Genomic DNA, 26396 nt, shown 5'->3' with positions numbered 1-26396 from the left:
AAGAAAAGTTAAATAATGCTATGGGAGAAGTTGCTTTAGATCAGTGGTTCTCAACCTGGGGTCCCCAGATGTTTTTGGCCTTCAACTCCCAGAAATCCTAACAGCTGGTAACTGAATGGGATTTCTGTGAGTTGTAGGCCAAAACCATCTGGGGACCCCAGGTTGAGAACCACTGCTTTAGATTAACTGAAGAAACAATTCAGTGGGATGCTCTTTCTGTCCAAACCTCGATGACACTGTAGGAGATCAATAAGGAGACATGAAAATAATTAAATTCTATTGAATTCTATAGAATCATTGAGTGATTCTAACTCCTTATAATTTGTCTTAACTGATTTATTTTTTCTTGGCCTGTTGGATATTTCCTATTGCCTTCTTGATATTTGGTTTAGGATGGTGCAGGGTTAAAAACCTCAATATTAAGATCTGTGAAATAAAAAAGTATCAGTGCCAGAAAGAAAGCAATCTTTCTGAAATATAATGGATTCAACTAAAATTAGGTACAGCGGCCCAGTGGTATTGGCAGAGATTGGTTCCGAGACATCACTCCCCCCAAAGATATTAAAAATTGTGGCTGCTCAAGTCCTCCTTGCTCTGCTCTGTTCTCTTGCTCAACTCCGTATCCTCCCCAGCCAGTAGCACCAAGCTTTAACTTCTATTTTCACCTTTCTCTAATATTCCCCAGCCGCATTTCTAAGCCCTGATCCACCTCCTTTTGCTCTTCCCTCTTCTCCATATCCCCTTGTCTTGCTGCAAATTGGTAAAAAGAGATAAGGCATTTGGCACTGTTTGTTTGTTTGCAAACGTAAGTGTTGCTGCCAATTGTCATTTCCCTGAAAAAGCTGCTCACCACTGCTGCTAATCACAAATAAGTGCATTCCCAACACAGTATTCCTTGGTATGGGGTTTGAATGTTAAACCAAACTGGTAGAAATTGTCAATATCAGATAGATGGAATTGCCAGAGTAGAAAAGAACTGCCAGAGTGGAAAAGAAACTATGTTTGCAACACATTCCCCAACTGTTCTAGTTTGGCAGAGGCAGTCCTCTGCTGTCCCATTTCAAAGCTTCTTTTCAAATATCCCCGATTCTCTGTTCCTTCCACTTTTTAGTCTTTACTTCCACTTTTAGTCTTTGTCTTCAATTTACTTCAGTTAAAATAGCTTGAACACAATCAATCCAGTGGGAAGGAGAGAAGGAAAAGAATCTTGCACTTCCAGGTTGGCTCAGGCAAAAGCAAACTGCTGCAGCCTGTCCTAGCTTGTGCGTTCACCCCAGGCCAAAATTGAAACTGCTAGGCCATTAAATGCTAATCAAGGTGGCCAATTGGAACATTCACACCTACCTCAAACAGACAAGAGTTTTTTCTCCCACCCTGGACATTCCATAGATATATAATGCCCATTTTCCTAGTTTGCAACAAATCTCACAATCTCTGAGGATGCCTGCCTTAGATACAGGTGAAACATCAGGAGATACTGCTTCTGGAACATGACCATACAGCCAGCAAAACTCACAACAACCCAGTGATTCTGGCCATGAAAGTCTTTGACCTTACCAGATTGCCAAAATGATGAGCCAAGAGGCAGGGGAGCGTGATAGAATTGCTCCTCTCCCCTTCCTCCTGGTATATCTTTGTAAGCCACCCTGAGGCTCTTCAGGGAGAGAGGATGGATTGGAAATAAAGTAGTTCTTCTTCTTCTTCTCCTTCTTCTCCTCCTTCTTCTCCTTCTTCTCCTTCTCCTTCTCCTTCTCCTTCTCCTTCTCCTTCTCCTTCTCCTTCTCCTTCTCCTTCTTCTGGTGACCTGGTAATGATTTCTAAATTTTTAAGGCTTTGTTGGGGGGAGGATTCTAGCACACAAGTTACCATGCTGGAATGGGGACAGCCTCCAGGAAAGCCTGGGTGTTTGGAAAGGGTAAGTCCTGTCTGGAAGCGCTCTGAGAGCAATGGGTTCAAATTACAGGAATGGAAATTCCACCTGAACATTAGGAAGAACCTCTTGATTGTAAAAGGCGTTCAACAGTAGAACTCTATTTTTCAGAGTGTGGTAGACCCTCCTTCCTTGGAGGCTTTTGGCCATCTTTCATGAGAGATTTGATTGTGCTTTTTCCTGCATAACAGGGGGTTGTACTGGATGGCTTGTGTGGTCTCTTCCAATCCTATGGTTCTATGATTCTAACAAGCAAGACACAGATCTCTTTACATTAAAGTAGTAGTATTTGGAGTAGTAAATTCCATTTTTTCACTTTTAAAGTTCCCTGAAGAGGGGATGCCGCTGTGTAGAAATTGACTGCTGGGATGGGCCAGATGGTGAGCCCATTGTGTACCATGGACATACCTTGACCAGCAAGATCACCTTCAGGAATGTCATCAGTGTGGTTCACAAGCATGCCTTTGAGGTAAGTGTGAGCACTTTTGAGGGTTGTTTGGAAATACAGGGTGTATATTTGACCAGCAGCAACCACCATCACCACCACCGCTATCAGCATGAAATGTTATGGAGACATTTTGTCTCACACAATATAATGCAGTGTCTTGGGTGCTAACTTGCCAAACAGAAATATCAAGTGGTCTGCTGATCTTCAAGATCTTTAAAGAATGGACTTGAGTGGCCAACTTAATAACCAGGCAGTCAGACTTTGGATGCAATCATAGCATATCCACCAACTGTCCTGATTTGGCAGGGTAGCCCTTTTACTTTGCTGTCTCATATTTCAGCTGCTTTTTAAAATCTCTCTTCTTTTCATTTTCCTCCATCATTCACTGCTATAATTGCTGCATATGGTGTCCTCCCTCCCCCCCCCCCGAGAATTTCACCCTTCTCAATAGACTCAGGATGAAGCAAATTCTGCAGCCTCTCCTACCTTGTATGCTGTTCCTCATTAATGATGTTTGCTGTCTTCACCATTCTCTGATAATGTTCGTCCACAAATCTCTCAGTTTTCATCTAGGAAATGTTGGTGGATATGTTATATAGTAAGGCGGATTAGGATAAAAGTGATTGTTGAAAAAAGTTCTTGTGCAAAAACTGTTTTGGCCCAGTTAGCAATGGCAGCTTTGAATGCTGAGTCGAATTCTTTAGTAGAATAGTAAAGAAACCAACCCTGTCTAAGCATTCTGAGGACTCATCTACATGGACCCAATAATCCCCAGTAGCTGTGCGGTCACTTATAGATCATTGTGGGGTAAACTGAGACCCCTTTCACACAGCTGTATAGAATCCCACATTATCTGCTTTAAAGTGGGTGGGCTCCGCTTCATTCTGGAAAGAAGTGACGAGTGGAGTGCTGTAAGCAGGGTTCCATCCTGGTCCTGTTCAACATCATTATTAATGACTTAGATCAGGGATCCTCAAACTTTTTAAACAGAGGGCCAGGTCATAATTTGAAAAAAGCATGAATGTATTCCTATGCGCACTGCACATATCTTATTTGTAGTGCAAAAACACTTAAAAACAATACAATAATTCAAATGAAGAACAATTTTAACAAATATAAACTTATTAGTATTTCAATGGGAAGTGTGGGCCTGCTTTTGGCTGATGAGATAGGATGGTTGTTGTTGTTTGCTTTCAAGTCGTTTCAAACTTAGGTTGACCCTGAGTGAGGGCCGGGTAAATGACCTTGGAGGGCCGTATTCGGCCCTCGGGCCATAGTTTGAGGACCCCTGACTTAGATAAACGGTTAGAAGGTATGATCATCAAGTTTGCAGGCAACACCAAATTGGGAGGGAGAGTCAAAACGCCAGAAGACAAGAGCAGAATTCAAAGCGATCTGAATAGATTGGAGAGATGGGCCAAAACTAACAAAATGAAGTTCAACAGTGACAAATGCAAGATACTCCACTTAGGCAGAAAAAAATGAAATGTAAAGATACAGAATGGGGAATGCCTGGCTTGATAGAGGTACGTGTGAAAAAGATCTTGGAGTCCTCATGTACAACAAGTTAAACACGAATCAACAATGTCATGCAGCATCTTAAAAAGCCAATGGGATTTTAGCCTGCATAAATAGGAGTCTAGTGTCTAGATCCAGGGAAGTCATGCTACCCCACTATTCTGCCTTTATCAGACTGCACCTGGAATACTGTGTCCAATTCTGGACACCACAATTGAAGAGAGCTGTTGACAAGCTGGAATGTGTCCAGAGGAGGGTGACTAAAATGATCAAGGGTCTGGAGAACAAGCCCTATGAGGAGCGGCTGAAATAGCTGGGCATGTTTAGTTTGCAGAAGAGAAGTCTGAGAGGAGACATGATGGCCACGTATAAATACATGAGGAGAAGTCATAGTCCTCCCTATGAGCAAGCTTGTTTTCTGCTATCCTGGAGACATGGAACAATGGCTTCAAACTACAAGAAAAGATATTCCACCTGAACATTAGGAAGAACTCCCTAACTGTGAGAGCCGTTCAGCAGTGGAACTCTCTGCCCCAGACTGTGGTGGAGGCTCCTTCTTTGGAGTATTTTAAACAGAGGCTGAATTGTCATCTCTCGGGGGTACTTTGAATGTGAATTTCATGCTTCTTGGCAGGGGGTTGGACTTCACTCAAAGTGGCTTAATATAAAAATGTTAGCATAACATTATAATATGCTAATATACAAATATCAAGACATATTATTTTCCTGGCCAGACTCGGCTGTCAACCAGAGCCCATCTAGCTATGTGTTGTTAAATAAGTTATTGAGCTCCTTTTGTAAACTTTAAAAGGTTAAAAACACCTTTCAAGTCCTCCCTATCAAATACATTTTTTTCTGAGCTCATATGATGTATAGATCTCTCTATAAAAGTTTTATCAACACAGTTCACTATATGTACTAAACACATAAAAACTTACCAACAACGGTGCTGTTTTTTAATATCATGGTGTCATGTATGTGTAGGTATGAATCAGAGGGTGCAAATCCTCTTTATAATATTATTTTTTTATATTTCAGGCATCAGATTATCCCATTATCGTATCTTTGGAGAACCACTGTAGTCCTAAACAACAGGAGAGAATGGCAGCTCACATGCTACACATGTTTGGAGATACACTCTGTGTTTCAACACTTGATGATACTATGCCGACTCATCTACCCTCCCCAGAGGTACTTTGGATTTGTCTACACCAGCTCAACACCCTGCACCGATTGAGAAGTTGCTTCTGGTTTATATGATATCCAGAGACTTTCAGTCACTATTGAAGGGTTTGTTGTTCATTCGTTCAGTCGCCTCCGACTCTTCGTGACCTCATGGACTAGCCCACGCCAGAGCTCCCTGTCGGCCGTCACCACCTCCAGTTCCTTCAAGGTCAGTCCAATCACTTCAAGGCTGCCATCCATCTTACCCTTGGTCGGCCCCTCTTCCTATTGAAGGGTAAACCAGGTTAAACTGCTTTAGCATCTTGCTAAGGAAATATTCCAGTTTGTGGGCGAATCTGTGGAGCAGCCTCACTGTTTGGGCACAGTGTGAAAAAACAGCAAGGTCCTATGTGGACTGACTGCTGTTCACATGGCCACCAATGCCACCCCATTTTCCCTTTGCTCATAGTGTAGCGGAATAATTGTGTAGGCCCATAATTCCAAGCTTCAAGAGAGTTCTTGGCTGTCACAGTCACCTATGCTGACAAAGTGCCTGTTTGACTAGGAATATTATTCTCTTTTTTTTAGGGGGGGATCACTACAAATGTGCAACATATTTTCAAAATATCTCAAGTCATAGATACTCCTTTAAATCAACTATTAGCAAACATATATTTGGAAAAGATCATCCTGTGATTTTCCTTCTTCTTGGCAAAGGGTTGGACTGGATGGCCCTCAAGGTCTCTTCCAACTCTGTGAATCTATTATGGCCTTATTCATAAAGAATGGCAAACATTGTGAACATAAATTTGAGAATGTGGCTGTTGTGTTTGTTCTTGTGTTGTTTCCAGTTCACAGCTAACCTATGACATGTTTTTCTTGGCAAGATTAGTTCAGAAGGGCTTTGCTTTTGATTTCTTCCAAGGCTAAGAGGTTGTGATTTGTCCAAGATCACCCAGTGGGTTTCCATGGTTAGTGTGGATTCAAACCCTGATCTCCAGAGTCATAGTCCAATGCTCAAAGCACTCTTCTGAGAAGAAGCGGGAGGGGGGGGGGGGTCATTCCATCAATGGGGACAGTGTGGGTGGGGATCAACAAGGCCAGTAGGCATGGCTGGAGCGAGAGGCATACTTGTTCTTAATGCTGATATTCTCTCAGAGCACAAAAAGAGCTCACCCTGAAAATTACACAGATCAGCTTCATAAAACAGCTTGCAGTATCTACAATATGTACAACCCTGTTTCATGCAAAGTGTCCAAAATGTACATCCCAATTAATTACTTGCAACAACCTAGCAAGAGCCTGTCAAGTGCACATCAAGATTATACACAACAGGTAGGAAAATATGCAGTGCAGTTGCTTGCAAATTATGCATCTCAGTAGAGAAGTGCACAGCTTAAGTCATGCAACAGCATGCTAAAGGTCACAATGTCAGTCTCTGTGAGGTTATTTACAGATTGTGTTGTTGTTTATTCTAGCTATATGCCTTCCAGTTGACCATGACATTTGATGGCACTATCTTAGAGTGATCTTGGCAAGATTTATTCAAAGGAGGATGTTTGCTATTGCCTGTTACTTACTACCTCATCACATTGTTGCCTGAGGGCTGAGAAAAGCGGTATAGAAATAAATTGGCATTTTTGGCCCCCTTGTCTTCTTCTGGATGGGGCCCTGCCAAGTGCCAACAGATGATGCTGGCTTGGCCTTGCCCCCATTCCTCTGGAAGTGGAGGGGACGCATTGCAGGACACTTTCTCTGCCACAATGGAGATGAAAGTGTATTATTTAATTTTTAATTTTAAAAATTTGTAAAAATATGCATACAATATAAGTGTTTGTTGTGTACAATGTTATATTTTAAAGCTAATGATAATTCACCAACATTTCTCATAGCGGTTTGGTAAACTATTCATTTTATTTATTTATTTATTTGACTTGTATACTGCCACTCCCAGTTTGGCTCGGAGCAGTTTACAGCAGTAGATTAAAACAATACAACCAACTTTAAAATACAATAAAAATGAGAACTGACATAGTCCCGAGTTATTCACCCATAGAAAGCTTGTCAGAAAAGAAAGGTTTTACAGGCTTTCCGAAAAGCAAGTAGTTCTCGGATGGTTTGGGTTTCAACTGGCAAGGCATTCCATAAATAAGGGGCCACAATCGAGAAGGCTCTCTGCCAAGTAGAGGACAGATGATAAGTCCGGATGTTGGGGATTTCAAGCAAATTTTGGTCCTCGGACCGAAGTAATCTCTGGGGCTGGTAGGGGGATAAGTGGGCCCTCACAATTTACAGATGGAATAATATTTTCTTTCCAGTATCTGGGATAAATTATTTGAGAAGTGGTAATAGTGTTTTGAAATAAAACAATATTTTCCTTGTTGATGACATTAAAACAAAAATATATCTGGTGGAAACTGTATACTCTATTGTAAATTTATTTTGGATTGTTTCCTTAACAGCTTTCCAATATGCATGGGCTTGATGACAGGTCCACTACATGTGAAAAAAGTCCTTTTTTTCTCTCTTACATATCCAACATTTATTCTCCATTTGTTTGTTTTTTTATCTTGGTAAGTGGAGCGCCTGATGGCGCAGTGGGGTAAACCTTGTGCCGGCAGAATTACTGATTGACAGGTCAGCAGTTGAGCTTCCTCTGTCTGTGCATTCAAAATTTTCTGTTGACTTTATATCAGTTCCATTGTTTTATTCTGTTTCAAGTATTTCACAGTTTGTACATTTGTACAATTTTACAAAGTATATTGAAAATGCTTGTGTTAGTTGACAATTTGATGTTATTTCTCTCAATTTTCCTTTAATCTTCGTTATCATTCTCCTGGCAACATCCTTCCTTAATTTATGTGCCAAGCATCTTCCCACTTCATTGGCAGATTCAAAATTGTGAACTTTCATCCATTTCATCTGCTTGGCAACTTCATCTGTCATCAAAGTCACAATTTGATTTTGTAGTGAGAATACTGTTGCTAAGTTTTACATCCATTATTTTTTTGCACATCATTTTTTCTTGAGCCTTCAAGTTTTTCACGAATTTCTGAAATATTTCTTGTTTTTTTCTTGTTCTTGATAGCATTTATGAGAATCAAGTATCCTGTGATATAAGTTTTTAAAGCATTCCCTATGATTTGTAAATCTGTCCCTTTATCTTTGTTTATTTTGAAATATTCCTTGATTTTTTGTTTTATGAATTCTCTATTGTTTTCATTTTGCAATAGTGAAGTTTAATCTCCATGTTGCAGATTTGTTCTCATTATAATCACCACTATTGGATTATAACCTGACAAAACTCAGGGACTAACTTTGATATCAATCTTGTTAATGATTTTGTAACAAAAAAAAAAAAATCTAATCTTGCAAATGAGTTATGAATATGGGAATAAAAGGTAAATTCTGTCTCTGATCCTATTCTGAGTCTCCAAACATCAATCAAATCAAATAATTCCAACATCTCAAATCCAGCTTTTGGGAGTATGCCTTTATTATTTATTGTATCAGAAGCGGACTGAGGGTACAGTTGTAATGAATTTAAAAAACACAAAGTTTAAAAACTTGGCACTATACTAAATGTCCTTTGACCAGTAGCTGGCCACTTGGGGTGCCTCTGGTATTGCTATAAGAAGGTTCTCCATTATGCATGTGGCAGGGCTCAGACTGCATTGTAATAGGTGGTCTGTGGTTTGCACTTCTCCACGCTTGCATGTTGTGGACTCCACTTTGTGGCCCCATTTCTTAAGGTTGGCTTTGCAACTCGTGGTGCCAGAGCGCAGTCTGTTCAGCACTTTCCAAGTTACCCAGTCTTCTCATTCGGTATCGGAGTCTCTCATTCGGTATCAGCCGTGGCTTGCGGTTCTGGGTTTTAGCCTGCCACTTTTGGACTCTTGCTTGCTGAGGTGTTCCTGTGAGTATCTCTGTAGATCTTAGAAAACTATTTATTGATTTAAGCCGGTGTGCTGGCTGGTATCTGAACAGGGGATAGGCCAGATATGTCACTGTCTTGGTCCTTTCATTATTGGCTGCTACTTCCTGGCAGATGTCAGGTGGTGCAATACCGGCTAAATAGTATAATTTCTCTAGTGGTCAAGGGCATAGATGTACTGTGATTATACAGCATGTCTCATTAATAGCCACATCCACTGTTTTAACGTGGTGAGATGTGTTCCACACTGGCTTGATCTGCTTTAATTTGCTTAATAGATTTATGGTCCTGATGTAGGTAAAGAACTAAATTCCAACCCCCCCAATCATAACCCAACTTTGCAAAGGTAAAGGTGCTAACTCTCTCAATAATCATTCATAGAAGTCCAAAACAACTGGAAGACCAAAGATTGGAAACTATGGATATATACAATAAACACCCAGTTATGTCTTATCTGGGTGAGGAACTTTCTGCAGGCTGTACCTGATAAATGACCAGAGAATTCTTTTCCTTCCTTATATATATATGTGGTCAGTGTTTGCTGACATAAATGCAATTGGTGGCTTGGATGTTGATATCTAAATGGCATTTGCAGAAGAGATATAGATCTAAATTCTATTGTTAGTCCTGACTAGAATAGACCCATTTAATTAATTGTATTTATCTATAAGTTGACACATTCAGCAATAAATACATTATGTCTCCTTGTGACCAACAAACAGGATTCAGGCTTTAATTTTCCTAGTTATGGAATATACCTATTTAGTTTCCATGTTAAAAAAACAAACCTGGCGTTGAAGGTGAAATTAATGACTTGGGAGAGGAGTTTGCCATAATGTTCATCATGTTGAATGTTTGTTATGCATCTTTTTTGCTGCAGCAACTGAAATTGAAGGTCTTGATAAAGAATAAAAAAGTTGGCACCTTGGAAGATACTCTTCGATGGAGGGGTGGTTGTAAGGGAGAGGGAGAAACGGGAGATGCGGAAGATACCTCCGGATCAGATGAGGAGGACGACGAAGCATCTGAGCAATTGCTAAAGAAACTTGCTCAGAAACCTCCTAAAAAGGGCAAGAAGGAAAAGGTAAATGGAGCTCCAAGGCACCTACATTGTTTCCCCTTGCATGCAATATTTTTTTAAGCAAAAACAGATTAGTGAGTTTTCTCAACATTGGATGTTTCTGGTACTAGTACTGCTACTGCTACTGTTGAATAGGACTAAAATACCAGCCCAATTATATTCTGCCAGGTGTGATATGAAGCTGGTATGAGCCCTGAAACTAAGCAGGAAGGCAAACAGACAAGATGCAATAGCTTAGGCTAAGTCCTATCACTGGTTTCAATACAACCTACTCACAACAAAATGGCTGAGATAGATAAAACCTATTTCAAGCATCGGTTTTGTATAGAATTTCAGAGATACGGGGACAAAAATCAAATGCCTGTGAGCAATATCTAATGCAGATGTTAAATAGATTTAACATCTTTGATTCTTATTTTACATCAACATTAGTACTAGTACTATGGTGAACACTTGGTATCTACTGGGCTTTGGTTCCAGAAGTCCCATGGATCCCAAAATCAAGAGAGACTCAAATTTGCTATGCAATGATATACCAAAATGGCAATTCAATATTTGCTTGTTTGGATTTTTCACAGAACTAAAAATATACTCTCAGTCCCAATCTCTGTCTCTGTCTCTCTGTCTCTCTCTCCCTCTCCCTCTCCCCCCTCCTCTCTCTCTATATATTCTATCTAGATCTATCTATCTATCTATCTATCTATCTATCTATCTATCCAGTTCAACTATCATTGGGTTCAAATTACAGGAAAGGAAATTCCACTTGAACATTAGGAAGAATTTCCTGACCCTATGAGCTGTTCAACTGTGGAACTATTGGAGCATGTGGAAGCTCCTTCCTTGGAAACTTTTAAACAGAATCTGGATGGCTGTCTGCCAGGGATACTGTGAATGTGCTCTTTCTTCATGGCAGGGGGTTGGATTAGATGACTTATGTGATCTCTTCCAACTCTATGATTCTATGATTTACATATATCTACATGCAAGACCATTAAAAAGGCAAAGATATGGAATGTTAAAAGGCCTATCCCAATGAACAATCCATTCCCAAAGAAATGTCAAGACCGGGATTGTGGCGCAGCTGGCTGAGTGTCAGCTGCATTAAGATCCCTCTGACCAAAGGTCATGAGTTCGAAGCCAGCCCGGGTTGGAGTGGGCTTCCAACCAATTGTGTAGCCTGTTGTCAACCTTTGCAACCTGAAAGACAGTTGCATCTGTCAAGTAGGAAAATTAGGTACCACCTTGTGTGGGGAGGCTAAATTAACTAATTTATGAGGCCATAAAAAAGACTCCAGCAAAGCACTCCAGCAAAAAGCATGCGGGGAATGCGAAAGTACTTCATCAGTGTCGCAGATGGATGATGAAAGTGACAGCTCCCCTGGCGGCCAGAAAAAGTTAAATAGCCTCTGTGTATGTCTGTATATGTTGTATGTCAAATTGGCATTGAATGTTTGCCATATATGTGTACACTGTAATCTGCCCTGAGTCCCCTGCGGGGTGAGAAGGGCAGAATATAAATACTGTAAATAAATAAATAAATAAATAAATAAATAAAGTCTTTGCCAGCTGCCACCCCCCCCCCCCCCTCAAAACACACAGTTCAAGGGGAATCAGTCTAGCCCAATGTTTCCCAGACTTCAGTTCACCAGATATTTGGGACTTCAGTTCCCAGAATTCCTGAGTGTTGAGCAAGCTGACTGGAACTTCTGGAAATCAAGGCGTGAGACATCTTAGAACCAACATTTGAAAACCACTGGTCTGGCCTCTCCAGAAGTGTTATAAGCTTTGTCCTAAGTTTGCTTGTGGTTGTCCCTAAAACATTTTGGCACTTCCAGTAAACTGGAATAAACGGGGTTAATCTAATTTAGCCCCATGTTAAGTAAAGTTGATCAATGGATTCAGGGTATTGGGGACTACAGAATCGGATCTGATTTAGATTGGTCCTATGTCCACATGGAACACTGCTGCCACCCCCTTTTACCTGCACACTTCAATGCAGTGAAAAGGAAATGGATCACACTTGTATCCCTTTCATCACTACCCCCAAAATAGCCACAGAGGTCCATGTGAGCTCCTGGTTATTGCAGGTGCCCATTGCTGACACCAACAGATGTGCCCACATAACGAGGAAGAAAGGGATTCCATAGGCATCACTGCTAAAGCCAACACAGATGCTTGTGACAATCAGGAGCTCACATCATGCTCTGCGTTTATGTAGAAGTGGCAATGGCAATACAGATAGTAAAGTGATGATCCAGCATCACTTTATTTAAAAACCCTTAATGCAGGCATGGGGGATCTTTTCATTAGTGTCAAGATCTTCAGCTTATTCTGTAGTACAAAGGACTGAAGGAAAGTCCTCTTGCCCTTGACACTTTGCAGAACTGTAACTTGTTCAACTTTGTTCTCAGGAGCACAAGGTAAAAGTGGCCATGATGCTGTCAGAACTTATCATTTACACCGCATCCCGAAAGTTTTCCAGCTTTGAAGATTCGAAGGAGAAGCAGAAATTTTACCAAAATAATTCTATTGGAGAGGTGAAAGGCCAAAAGCTCATAAAAAGGAGAGGTAACTTAAACAACTTGATCTCTTTGGATAGAACATTTCCGTTTTTCTTGTGTATCAGAAAACCTGACAAGGTTTATACCCTTACAGTCTACACAATTTCTTATCAAATGGTCAGGTTTTCCACAAAGGAGTTAAGCTCTCATTGGCCATGATCTGAACACATATTGAACTTACACTCAGTCAATGCATGTACAGACCTTGCTGAAGAGATTTTGCGAGATTAGGACTGTTTTGGGCTCTCATTGCAAGATCCAAACCTGAGACATAAAGAAGAATTCAGGCCCTAGTAAGGACATAATACCTCAAGTATCAACCATAGTTGTACATAATAAAATTAAATAGCCAAGTCTAATAAATGAAGAATACAGGCTCTCAACTTTTAAAGGGTTTTGAGATGCAAGACTCCTATTAAACTGGAAAAAGTATGAAAAAAAACTCACTATATTTTTTACTTGAGAAAGCACCTCTCTCAAAATCTCTAGGTCTTCCAGCATAATTCTATGATCAGCCTTAGGGAGATGTTGTCGATAGAACCACTCAGGAGGACCTAGATATTCTGAAAGAAAACATATGGCATCCATGAATAATCAAAACATAAACTTACAAATGTGGTGAATTTGCCCTTGGTCAGCCCTTGGTCAGCCCCAGCATCATTGTCTTCTCTACTCTTTCCTGTCTTCTCATGATGTGGCCAAAGTACTTCATCTTTGCCTCTAATATCCTTCCCTCTAATGAGCAGACAGGCTTTATTTCCTGGAGGATGGACTGGTTGGATCTTCTCACGGTCCAAGGCACTCTCAGAATTTTCCTCCAACACCACAGTTCAAAAGTATCTGTCTTCCTTTGCTCAGCCTTGCTTATGGTCCAGTTCTCACATCCATAAGTTGCTACGGGAGTACCATTGCTTTAACTATGTGGATCTTCGTTGCCAGTGTGATGTCTCTCTATTCTTCACTGTTTTGTCGAGATTGGTCATTGCTCTCCTCCCAAGAAGTAAACGTCTTCTGATTTCCTGGCTGCAGTCTACATCTGCAGTAATCTTTGCACCTAGAAATACAAAGTCTCTTACTGCCCCCACGTTTTCTCCCTCTATTCCCCAGTTATCAATCAGTCCAGTTGCCAGAATCTGTCAAAGAGCAAGTTCCACCTTCCAATTCACAAGCAAAGCCTACAGGGCCGTAGCCAGAAAAAAATTTCGGGGAGGGTTGACAATTTCAGGGGGGGGGGGGGGGTGAAATTTGGGTTGGGTGAAAATTTTGGGGAGGGTTGAAAATTTCGGGGGGGGGGGGAGTTGAAACCTGCCTCCTAACTCATGCCGAAGCAAAGAGCACAGCAGGGGGCAGAGCAACCTGTCAACCACCTCCACCAAGTCTGGCCTCCTTAATGAGAGCATTCAACACACACACCTCCAACTTGGTTGCTTCACTACATCGGCTATTGCTGCAAGTAATGACAGTGTGAATAAATTGTCAATATTTACTTGAGATAGTGCTTACAGTTCTGGAGGGACTCTTAATTTTTTGCATCTCATAGACTTAGCATGGGGATTTGGTTAACCAGTTAAAATTCATGAGTAAACCAGTTTTTTTTTAAAAAAAAATCTGAAACATTTCGGGGGGGGGGGGGTTGAACCCCTAAAACCACCCCCTCGCTACAGGCCTGGAAGCCTACGAAACTGGCTGTAGACTCTCCACTGCCTATGGAGGCATCAGGTTACCTTAGATCAGTGGTTCTCAACCTGTGGGTCCCCAAGTGTTTTGGCCTACAACTTCCAGAGATCCCAGCCAGTTTAGCAGCTGTTAAGATTTCTGGGAGTTGAAGGCCTAAACACCTGGGAACCCACAGCTTGAGAACCACTGCCTTAGATGCCACATAGCAAGGTTTCTTCTCCAATACTTTGGAGCCATCTTTTTGGATCACTCTGCCTTACGACCAAGCCAGCCCTTTGTCCATCTTCACCCATATATTAATTATAAAAGGTAAGCAAAATAGAGTTCTGTAAACATTTTCAGTAAACATTACATATAAAGTTGTATTGTTCAGCCAGAATTGTGAATTTATACTAACAGGCAAACTTTGCAAATCCTCTAAATCTTTCAGTTATTTATTTCAGTGGCAGAGAATTCAGTACGTTTAACCTTCGTGCTGAAATCAATGAGATGTTGAAAGTTTTAACTTTGGACCTCTGCTGAGGAATAGTAATATTGGTCATGCAGCAAAATACAAGAAAATACAAAATGCACAAAAGACTGATTATTCTAGTGGCCAACCAAAATACAGAAAAATATCACACAAGCTTACGAACTGCACTGGTTTCTTCATCAAACAAAGATGGTATAAATCACACAGAACTGTTGTTTTTCTTCTTCTGTACATTTCACTCTGACTCACTGTGTGGGAACAAATGCATATACATTTAAAACCTTTTGTGCACATCAACCATGATTCGATCTGTAATATGATGTTGGAAATATCTCTTTTCAGCCCCTGATTTTGTGTTGCACACCCTCCACTTCCTCACAAGAATCTACCCCAAAGGAACCAGGACAGACTCTTCAAATTATGACCCACAAGAATTCTGGAACGTTGGGTGCCAGCTAGGTAGGTCTCCTTCATATCACATTGTATCCTATGTTTGCATATGTGGAGTTAGTATCCAAAAGGTACCAAATCCATATGAATAAATGTTACACGAATTGAAAAAGAGTGCTTCTGAGGATATGCATTCCTTTGCTTTAAAATGAAATTTTCCAAGCCCTGGTGTGATACATTTATTAGTGCTTAATATTCCACTGTTAGCCAACAATAACTTGTTTTCCACCTTTTTGTCTGGACTTGGCACCTTTTGGGACCAAAATCTCCACATGTGGAGCAGCACAGATTTGGATTTAATAACTTCTCATCTTGGACCAACAGATAAAAATTTGTTCCTCGAAAACAATGCATATGTTGAGCTGGAACAGAGGAAGATTTGCCTCATGATATCCTTGGAATCCAGATTTACTCTGAGACTAGAACAGGCATGGACATACTTTGGCCCTCCAGATGTTTTGGACTTCAAATCCAACAATTCCTAACAGCCAGCAGGCTGTTAGGAATTGTGGGAGCTGAAGTTCAAAGCAACTGGACTGCTGAAGTTTGCTCATGCCTGGACTAGAAGATATTACAGTATAGCCCCTATATCCATTCCTAAACTTACAGTGGAAACAAGAAACTGTGAATAATAGTGAATCCTACTGGAATGAATAACTTCCTCTGGAAGTTATCATACAGTCACTTTGGAAGACTCTCTAGGCATCCACTCTAGAAATTTTCAGGTCCTCCATAACAAGTCTTTGGTAACCTCTGGCAGAAAGTTCTCCAAATGCAGGAAAATACACAAAATACCCCACCTTTACAAAGACCCTAGAACCTTGTGTTACTTCCAAATAGCTCCATTGTTCTCTGCTGTCCTTCTCAAAGTGGTATCAGTAAGTAACATCCATCACCTCCTATCGCCATTGTGAAAGAGACTTCAGTGGAAAATGGAGACATTTGGGGTTGCGTATTTGTGAGTGGGGGAAAGTTACATCCTTTGTCCTTGTTGGGCCACTGCATATACTGTTGATGGAATGTGAAGCCATGGCTTCTTCCACAAATCCTCATTGCACTTCATTTCAAACAGATTTCTGGTGCTCTTTCTTTCGCACATTACTGAAAAGTTTATTTCTATATTTTTGCTTAAGACTGTGAGAAAGATAGCAACAAACACTTACACAAACTCACATAATTTGTTTCATCTTCTAAGAGCAAGTCTGGATGTGACAGAGGTGGGTGGAGAAGAGGAAAACTAATTGTGTCCTCTTCAAGCAATGTGCGACAGTCACTGCTTTTACATTCAGTCCTCCCTAAAAGCATCTACATATAACATATAACAAAAGACAAATTGATCTATTTTGTGATATTAACTTCTTGGCACCACCAAGCTTTGACTGCATGCATTGTTGGCAGTGGACATTTCCATGGAATGAAAGGTTCATTAATTGAGTGCCACTCTGAGTTCGTGCAGCCTTCATGGCAGAAAATTGGATGCTTTATAAATGTCACTACAGCAGCCAGAACTGAATGGGTGACGTGTGAAAGCAGTAACTATATTTCTATGATATTTTTTTCTGTAAAAAAGGCTCTGAGCCAGAGAGTCATTCCTTTTGAGATATAAATAGCCAAAGCTCTATTCATGTTGCCAGTCTCTGAACGTGTCCTACAGGAACAACAAGAAAGCCTCTTCTTTGAAGTGATGGAAGATGTCTTGTCCTCCATGAAACTTAGTGGTGGCTGGTGGTTTCCATGGCTGTTGAATAATAAATGCATTCTGGGTTTTTCTCTGAACTTTCAAGAAGAAATCCAAGCTGAACCCTACTTCCAAAATAGGTTTGATACTTTGGATAGCTCCTCTATGGTTCAGACTAAAACTTGAGATGGATTTATTGTTGAAGGCTTTCATGGCCGGAATCACTGGGTTGATGTAGGTTTTTTGGGCTATATAGCCATGTTCTAGAAGCATTCTCTCCTGACGTTTTGCCTGCATCTATGACAAACGTCCTCAGAGGTTGTGAGGTCTGTGAGGTCTTGTGAGGATGCCTGCCATAGATGCAGGTGAAAGGTCAGGAGAAAATGCTTCTAGAACATGGCCATATAGCCCAAAAAACCTTGAAATGGATTCTTTTGCCACATAGACATGGCAGCCATGCACCACCATGACACAATTTGATGCTGATGATAATGATTTTATTTCTATCCTGATCTTTCCCCAGAATTGGTGCACATGCTAGCTTAGAAAAGAAATACAGTTAAAATAGTTGCAGAAAGAGAAGTGAAAATGTATCAGAATTATTCCAGGTTAAATTAATATCCCTTATCTGAAATGGTTGGGACAAGAAGGGTTTTGAATTGGAATCCTGTTGTGTAAAATTTTGGAATCCCTGTATTTGCACATACACTTATAATTAGGTATCTTAAAGATAGGACCCAAGTCTCATCACAAAAATGTTTTATATACACCCTAGTCTGAAGATAACTTTGCACCCAATATTTTCAATAATGTTGTTCATGCTACATAGTAGAGCGGGTCAGGGAGGTGAGGCAAAGAAAATCAGCTTCTACTTCTGTGACATGCTTTTCCCTGCCCATGGCAAAACATCCTGAAGATATGTTTTTCCTCCCACTCTGCAGTGGCCTTGAATTTCCAGACACCTGGAACTCAAATGGACCTTCTAATTGGAAAGTTTATGGACAATGGTGGCTGTGGTTATATCTTAAAGCCAGAATTCTTGAGGAAGAGAGATGCATGTTTTGACCCATTCCAGGTAACTGGGAAATATAACCCAGTTACATTGACAATAAAGGTAAGATGATTTTGTTGAAATTTTTAACTGGGCATTTATTTTTAATGGTTGATTTGTTACATTTCTTCAAGTCAACTTCAATTTGTGGCAAGATTTATTCAGAGAGGATTTGCCATTGCCTTCCTGGGAAGATTTGAAACTAGTTATTCCAGATTCCTAGTCCAACACTGTCAAAATTCTGAACTTCTCAAAAGCAGTTATTTAAAGCCCCCTTGTCAGTTTTATACTTTCCAAGTTAATTATAGATTATATTCCAGTTAGCATTCATCTGTATGGCTGTGATGGATTGGGACACTATTTATTTATTGTGTCATCAGCAACCATTTCTTGATTTAAGTCGTTGGTGTGCTGGCTGATGCCCAAACAAGGGATGGGCTGAAGATGTCTCTGCCTTGGTCCTTTCACTATTGGCTGCTACTTCCCGGCGGATGTCAGGTGGTGCAATACCGGCTAAACAGTGTAATTTCTCCAGTGGTGTAGGGCGCAGACACCCTGTGATAATGCGGCATGTCTCATTAAGAGCCACATCCACTGTTTTAGTGTGGTGAGATGTGTTTCACACTGGGCATGCGACTTAAATCAAGAAATAGTTTTCTTAGGTCTACAGAGACACTTGCTGGAACACCTCAGCAAGCGAGAGTTCAAAAGTGGCAGGTTCAAACCCAGCACCTCAATCCGTGGGTGATACCAGATGAGAGACTCCCCCCTGGGCACACAGAAGACTGGGCGACTTGGAAGGCACTGAACAGACTGGGCTCTGGCACCACAAGATGCAGAGCCAATCTAAAGAAATGGGGCTACAAAGTTGAATCCATGACATGCGAGTGTGGAGAAGAGCAAACCACTGACCATCTGCTGCAATACACCCTGAGCCCTGCTACATGCACAAGGGAGGACCTTCTTGCGGCAACACCAGAGGCACTCCAAGTGGCCAGATACTGGTCAAAGGACATTTAATCAACTACCAAGTTTGCAAAATGTGTGTGTGTTTTTTATCTGTTTGTTTGCTTTATTCTGTTAGAAATGTGGTACAGTGTTCTGGTTGCGGATGACACAATAAATAAATATCAGCAACCATACCATTGTATTATAATTCTAACAGAGCGAAACAAACACACAGATTAAAAAGAAAAAGAAAAAAAAAGAAAAAAAGAAAAAAACACACAGATTTTGCAAATTTGGTAGTTGGTTAAATGTCCTTTGACCAGTATCTGGCCACTTGGAGTGCCTCTGGTGTTGCCGCAGGAAGGTCCTCCATTGTGCATGTGGCAGGGCTCAGGGTGCATTGCAGCAGGTGGTCGGTGGTTTGTTCTTCTCTGCACTCGCATGCCGAGGATTGGGACACTGATCCCTTCATGCAACCTTATCTCAATCCTTAAGTGTAGTAGATTCATCAAATAAATGGAATCTTTGTGTATTTTGACATACCAAATTACCATTTATTATGTAAACCAAAGGTGGGGTGTTTTCTTGATGTTGTAAAGAACTGCAGTGAACCACTGGACTTAAACTCAATTGTCTTGTCTTTATGTTGCCTCAGTGCGAGACCAAAAGCTACTGGAGCACTCATAATTCTCTCCTCTCTCTCTTCCCCTAGTGCTTGCCCTATCTCCCTGTGTCATTCAAAGATACATCACACAGTCCTAAACACTTGGGAAGTGTTCGATTTGTGATTTTGTGACCTGAAATCAGCATATATATCTCGTTTGCTATATCATACTGTGGTTTTGTGTCAGTAAAATAAGAACTTTATTTTTCTACCCTGCTTCCATCTCCCTGAAGGGACTCTGAGCAGTTTACGTGGGGATAAGCCCAAATTCAATATGGTTAAAATATAACACAGCAAAATTTATAAAAACAATTTCAAACAATATAAAATAAACCACACATAATACAACGTATAACAATCATTGAACAGACGACCAATGGTCTGAGTAGTGCATAATTCTGAGCTCGGGCAGTTGGACTGGTGCAAATCATTTACAATGATAGGGCCGGTGGGTAAAGTGCTGAAACCAGGTGACAAAGTTAGGAAATGGTGCGCATTGTAAAAAGAGCACTACATCTCTAGTTAGGGAACATTGGTAATGCGCAAGAATTGGTTTTGGAGCATAGCTGGGGGGGGAAAATATCTGGGAAAGATATTGCTGATTTGGGATAAAAGCCAAATCATGTAACATGTAAGAGCTAATTTGAATTTTCCAAACTTCATATATGAGCCAACTAGTCCTAAACACTGCTATTTGTGTGAATCTTATTCTTAGCACACCTAGGTTATTCTTCAGATGCAATTTGGAACATTTACTGTGAGGATATAAAAAATAATGGCAAATTGAATTAAAGCTTTCAGGGCAAGCTGCAATTTTCATGTACAGAGATGGTTCTAGAGAACTGCCTCTTAGGACAAAAATAAATCAAACAGCTTTGATTTATTATCTGTAAAATTTCCTAGTTGTTTCCTAGTTGTACTTTTGCTGTTGAAAAATGCCTCCAATACTATAAATTCCATGGCTGGGTGGCTGCAAATAGTTATCAAACGCTTCTGACAGGTTATTAAATAGACGCAGCAATATCGTGGGGTGTTTCGGAAGGTTTCTCTTTTGCTTGTGTTCTGTCTGATCTAGTCACAAAATCAACATTCTCTCCTGATATCTGTACTAATCTTCTAACAAATATTTTGCTCACCATTTTGTTAAGTGCTGTTAAACTAAGCAAGAGCTCTCCTTCACCTTTAATAAGTCTAAAGTTTGGGGGCTGGTCACTGAAAGTGATGGACAGCCATTGATTTAAGACATGGAAAAATAAATATGTTCTCACTTGGTATTTTTATTTATTTATTAGTGACAGCTGGAATTCAGCATGAGATTTATATATTTCTATAACTGGGCTTACATGTGTGGGAAAAAAAAACCCCAAGAAGTTTGGCAATGCCTCTATTTACCCATGGGCTGCCATAAAATTGCAATATATGGGCATCCGTTGTGCATTGATAGGCAATGGAATGACTGATGTGCCATGACCCTGATGTGCAATGGGCGACGGTGCATTTTGGTACTTCTGATGTGCACCCTGCAAACAACTAGGAAGTGTTGGAGTGCAACAGGAATACCCAAGATGCACTAGGAATGCCAGTGCATCTCAGAAGTGCCTGTTGCTGATCAGGATAATTTGGTGCCCCTTAGAAGCACCCAGTGCTCACCAGAACACTTTGAGGCTGCCAAGATGTTTGCCTTCCAATTCAGTGGTTCTCAACCTGGGGGCTCCAGATGTTTTGGGCCTACAACTCCCAGAAATCCCAGCAAGTTTACCAGCTGTTAGGATTTCTGGGAGTTGGCCAAAAACATCTGGGGACCCCAGGTTGAGAACCACTGCCAGGATTTCATTGCATTTCTGCAACATTGCTGAGAATTCATAAAATCAGAAAACACAAACCATGATGCAGAATCTGACTCATTTTTTACAGATCACCTTTTCTCCACAAGCTTATTACTCTCCTTCTTTTATTGCATTTTAGCTTTACAGAACCCCAATAAAATACCTTAGGCTTAGAGAAAATGATTAGTTTAAGATCACCCTATTGGTTTCATTTCTCAGATATGGAGAAAAACTCTGTACTCCAAGTACACCACATCAGCTCCCAGTAAACTCAGGGAGAAATCCGTTCCATAACATGATGATGAAGCCTATCTTTGATAACTTTAAAAGGGATTTGGGTTAGTTTAAGAAAAACTGTATTCCAGAAAGAGAAAAGAGATAAAGCCAATTCTGCATGTGTAGGACAATGAAGATTAGAAAGCTGTTGTCTTCACATTTCCATAGCTGTCGAATAGGCAATGCTTGGATCCTATTTTAGGCTTCTTCCACACAGCTGTATAAAATCCACACTGAACTGGATTATATGGCAGTATAGACACAGATAATCCAGTTGAAAGCAGAAGACATTAAAGATATTTTTTACTGTCAGCTGGACACCATCCTGTTGGAGATATCTAAGGAGGACAAAGAGACAAAGTGGGCGAAGCCTGGCTCGAAAATAGTACATGTGAAAAAGATCTTGGAGTCTTCATGGATAACAAGTGGAACATGAGCAAACAATGTGAGGCAGCAGCTAAAAAACCTAATAAGATTTTGGTTTGCATCAGAAGGAGCATAGTGTCTAGATTGAGGGAAGTCATGGTACCCCTCTATTCTGCTTTGGTCAGACCTCCCTGGAATACAATTTAAAAGAGATATTGACAAGCTGGAATGTGTCTAGAGGAAGATGGTTGAAATGATCAAAGTTCTGGAGACCATGCCGTATGAGGAACATCTTAAAGACCTGGGTATGTTCAGCCTGCAGAAGAGAAGTTTGAGGGGAGACATGACAGCCATGTATAAATATGTGAAAGGATGTCATACGGAGGAGGGAGCAAGCTTGTTTTTTGCTGCTCTGGAGACCAGGACTTGGAGCAATGGGTTCAAATTACAGGAAAGGAGATTCCACCTGAACATTAGGAAGAACTTTCTGACTGTGAGTGCTGTTTAGCAGTGGAATTCTCTGCCCTAGAGTGTGGTAGAAGCTCCTTCCTTGGAGGCTTTTAAACAGAGGCTGGATGGCCATCTATCAGGGGTACTTTGAATGTGCTTTTCCTGCATGGCAGGGGGATTGGACTAGATGGCCCACGTGGTCTCTTGCAACTATACATTTTATGATTCTGTGATTTATTTTATAACATTTCAATTTTTATGGTTGTGGTAAAGTATGTTCTTTTTAAAGTCTATATGTATAATATATCATTATAAATGGTCTCCCTTTTTCTGTGGCAGTTAGTGGAGAACTCCTGATGTTTCCATTGAGAGTGAAACTGAACTTTATAGGAACCAATGTTATAGAAATCTTCTTAGTGAAGCTAATGGTCATAACAGTGAAAGTAATAGAAATTTAAACATTAAAGTGCCACAGAGTGCTGTGATGTATGCAGAAAAGAAATAAAAAACTGGGCCCGGTTGTCCAGTGGGGAACAATCATTTGGTGTATTATGTGAACCTGGAAATGAGATGTTGAGTTTCATAAATATGAGCTATAAATTTGTAGTGAAATGTGGTTTTCTTTATGCAGGTTATCAGTGGTTATCAGCTGCCTCCGAGTAACCTTTCCAAGAGTAATAAGGCTGATCCTCTAGTCAAAATCGAAATCCATGGTGTTGCCGCAGACATGGCAAAACAGCAGACTTCTGTTATAAAGAACAATGGTAAGTTCAACTGAAAAGCAATTCAATAACTCCATGCTGTGGAGTAGCATATCTTGATTTCAACAAGGCCTTTGACAAGATCCCCCAAGACATCCTTGCAGATAGGTTAGTAAAATAGGAGCTAGACAAGACAATGCTACTGTTAAGTGAATTGGCTAGGCTCAATGGATTCACCTCATCCTGGAAGAGAAGTGACCAGTGGGGCACCATTGGATTCTGTTCTGGGCCAAGTGCTATTCATCACCTTTATCAATGATTTGGAATAGAGGTCAAGCTTATCCCATTTGCAGATAACATCAAATTGGGACAGATAGCTAATATTCCAGAGGATAGGATCAGGCTACAAAATACCCTTAACAGATTAGATAGATAGGCCAAAAATAACAAAACGTATTTCAAAGGGCAACATTTAAGGTATAGATATAGGAGGAGCAATACCTGGCTTGACAACAATACATGTGAAAGGGATCTAGGAGTCTGAACAAGCTGAACATGAGTCAACAATGTGATGAAACAGCTAAGAGTCAATGCAATGCACCAGTGTCAAGATCAAGGGAGGTAATGATTCTGTTTTGCTTTGATCAGACTTCACCTGAAATATGGTGTCCAGTTATTGACATCACATTTACTGTGTCTAGAGAAGGGTGACCAACATAATAAAAGTTATGAAAGTCACGTCCTAGGGGGCTGGGTATGTTTAGCTTGGAGAAGAAACAGTTAAAATTAGATATGATAGCCATGTTGAAATATTTGAAATGATTCCATAATGAAGATAGAGCCAGCTTGTTTTCAGCTGCTCTAGAGACTCAGACAGAATGATGGAGCAATGGATTCAAACTATAGGAAAAGGGATTCTACATGAAAATTAGGGGAAGCTTTTATGACAATAAGAAGTGTTCAGCAGTGGGATATGCTGTCCCTGAATGTGATGGAGTCTCCTTCTCTGGAGGTTTTAAAGCAGAGGCTAAATGGCTTTGGTTATATATTCTTGCATGGCAGGAAATTGAACTGATAGTGTTTGTGGTTTCTTCCAGTGAGTTTAAGTCTATGAACATATACATGGCAAACATTCAATGCCATAGACACACAACATATATAGACAGACACAGAGGTAATTTAACATTCCAGCTTTTTCTTGAGGGTATTCTGGCCACCAGGGGAGCTGTCCCTTCACTGACCATTTGTGACACTGATGAAGTACTTCCTCATTCTTTGCATGCTTGCTGGAGATTTTTATGGCCTCGTAAATTAGTTAAATTTGCCTCCCCGCATAAACGGTACCTAAATTTCCTACTTGACAGATGCAACTGTCTTTTGGGCTGCAAAGGTTGAAAGCAAGCTACACAAACTTGGTCGGAAGCTCACTCCAACCGGGCTGGCTTCAAACTCATGACCTTTCGGTCAGTAGTGATCTTAATGCAGCTGACTCACAGCGAGCTGCGCATACAACAATAAATAGAGCAATAAGTTGTACTATTAAAGTTTCTTTAAATTGCTTAGAGAAGACTGTAAAATCAATTACCTTCATACTTCAGAGTGATCTTGCAAATTCCATAAGTAGAATATCAGTTTAAAGATATTTGCTTCTTAAAAAGTATCATTTTCTGAATTTGCGATAAAGACTGTATGTGTGAAAAAATGGGCAAAATGATCTTATAATCTATAGCTCAAAATGTGTACATAAATCTATATATTTTGAAAAAAATACATTATATTATGAACTTGATACAGATCAACCTTCACTGCCGCAATAAGTCACAAGCCAGTTAGAAACGAGACAGAATAAACGTGACTGTAGAACACATTAAAACAAGAGCAATATTGGGTTTGGTAGATTTGTTCTTCTCTGATACTCCTAGGGGCAGAAATATTTTTTCTCTCTCAATCTCTCTTAATCCCGTGGTTCAGTCTTTGGTATATTACTTTTCTCCTATTTTCTGTTTTACCCAGAATAAATTCACAACTCAGTTCCTGAATTGGAAAATGCATATCTTGCCTCCATGAATTCAATTGCATTTATTTTCCATCAGTATGTATGCATGTAATAATAATAATAATAATAATAATAATAATAATAATAATAATAATTTTTGTCGTGTCAGGAGCGACTTGAGAAACTGAAAGTTGCTTCTGGTATGAGAGAATTGGCTGTCTGCAAGGATGTTGCCCAGGGGACGCCTGGATGATTTGATGTTTTTATCATCTTTGTGGGAAGCTTCTCTCATGTCCCAGCATGAGGAGCTGGGGCTGATAGAGGGAGCTCATCTGCCTCTCCCCAGATTTGAACCTGCGACCTGTCAGTCTTCAGTCCTGCCGGCACAGGGGTTTAACCCACTGCTCCACCGGGGGCTCCAATAATAATAATAATAATAATAATAATAATAATAATAATACACTATTTTTATACCCCACCAACCATCTCTCCTAGGGGACTCAGACTGGCTTACAAGGGACACACCCAAGATTACAATTAAAACACACATGTAAAACACTTTAAACAATTAAAACATCAGATAAAACAAATAACATCACATTTGAAAGCAATATAAAAACAATACAGCTGAAAGAAACATAGCTGTAATAAAAAATAAATGTAATAAAAAAAATCTAACGTTGCCTCTTAAAGTAGTTGTATGATTGCAGTGAGAGTTTTTCCGTGCTGTGTTCTACAGAAGTTGGTACAACTGGAGCCAAATTAATCTGGATGCAAGCACACATTTTTCAAATCTAATGTGAATTTCCTTTGGCTAGTACTTTATCAGTACACCCAAGTGCATTTGTGCATCAGTACATTAGCGTAACATTTTGGAAATACAAATGAGATCAATGGGGAGTTTAAAATGTGTTGATTCTGCTCTGGAAACTAGTTAAACAGAAGCATCACAGGAGAATCCATTATCTGAAATGTAATTTCTATGACCTTCCTTATTCCTTGAGTTCACTCAGTGAAGTTAAGGAGGAGGCTCTTTTGAATATCCCCATTGGAACACACGACAGATGTAGATGAGAACTTCTTGCTGGATTACATACACAGTGTGTTATCATCCCAGAAATGCTCCTGCTCTTTTGGGCTCCCATTTTAAAAGAACGAATGTATGGGTGGAGAAACACTCCATACAAACAAAAGCAGCCATTCCT

At 40.2% G+C, this 26396-nt stretch overlaps 1 protein-coding gene across 1 annotated transcript in view; it reads left to right on the top strand.

Annotated features, from left to right (window-relative positions):
- The window catches only part of LOC132775663 (1-phosphatidylinositol 4,5-bisphosphate phosphodiesterase zeta-1-like), a 60426-nt gene that overhangs the window by 23965 nt on the left and 10065 nt on the right, over positions 1-26396 (top strand). Inside the window, exons 6-12 of the mRNA XM_067468515.1 lie at positions 2255-2399; positions 4935-5087; positions 9875-10078; positions 12487-12643; positions 15128-15244; positions 17855-18027; positions 23126-23258. Of these exons, the coding sequence (XP_067324616.1) occupies positions 2255-2399; positions 4935-5087; positions 9875-10078; positions 12487-12643; positions 15128-15244; positions 17855-18027; positions 23126-23258 (1082 nt within the window). The remainder of the gene's footprint in view (positions 1-2254; positions 2400-4934; positions 5088-9874; positions 10079-12486; positions 12644-15127; positions 15245-17854; positions 18028-23125; positions 23259-26396) is intronic.

Source organism: Anolis sagrei, chromosome 5 (assembly GCF_037176765.1).
Source record: "Anolis sagrei isolate rAnoSag1 chromosome 5, rAnoSag1.mat, whole genome shotgun sequence".
Taxonomy (NCBI): domain Eukaryota; kingdom Metazoa; phylum Chordata; class Lepidosauria; order Squamata; family Dactyloidae; genus Anolis; species Anolis sagrei.
The sequence above is the reverse complement of the archived record's forward strand: the minus strand, read 5'-3'. Positions and strand labels throughout refer to the sequence as shown.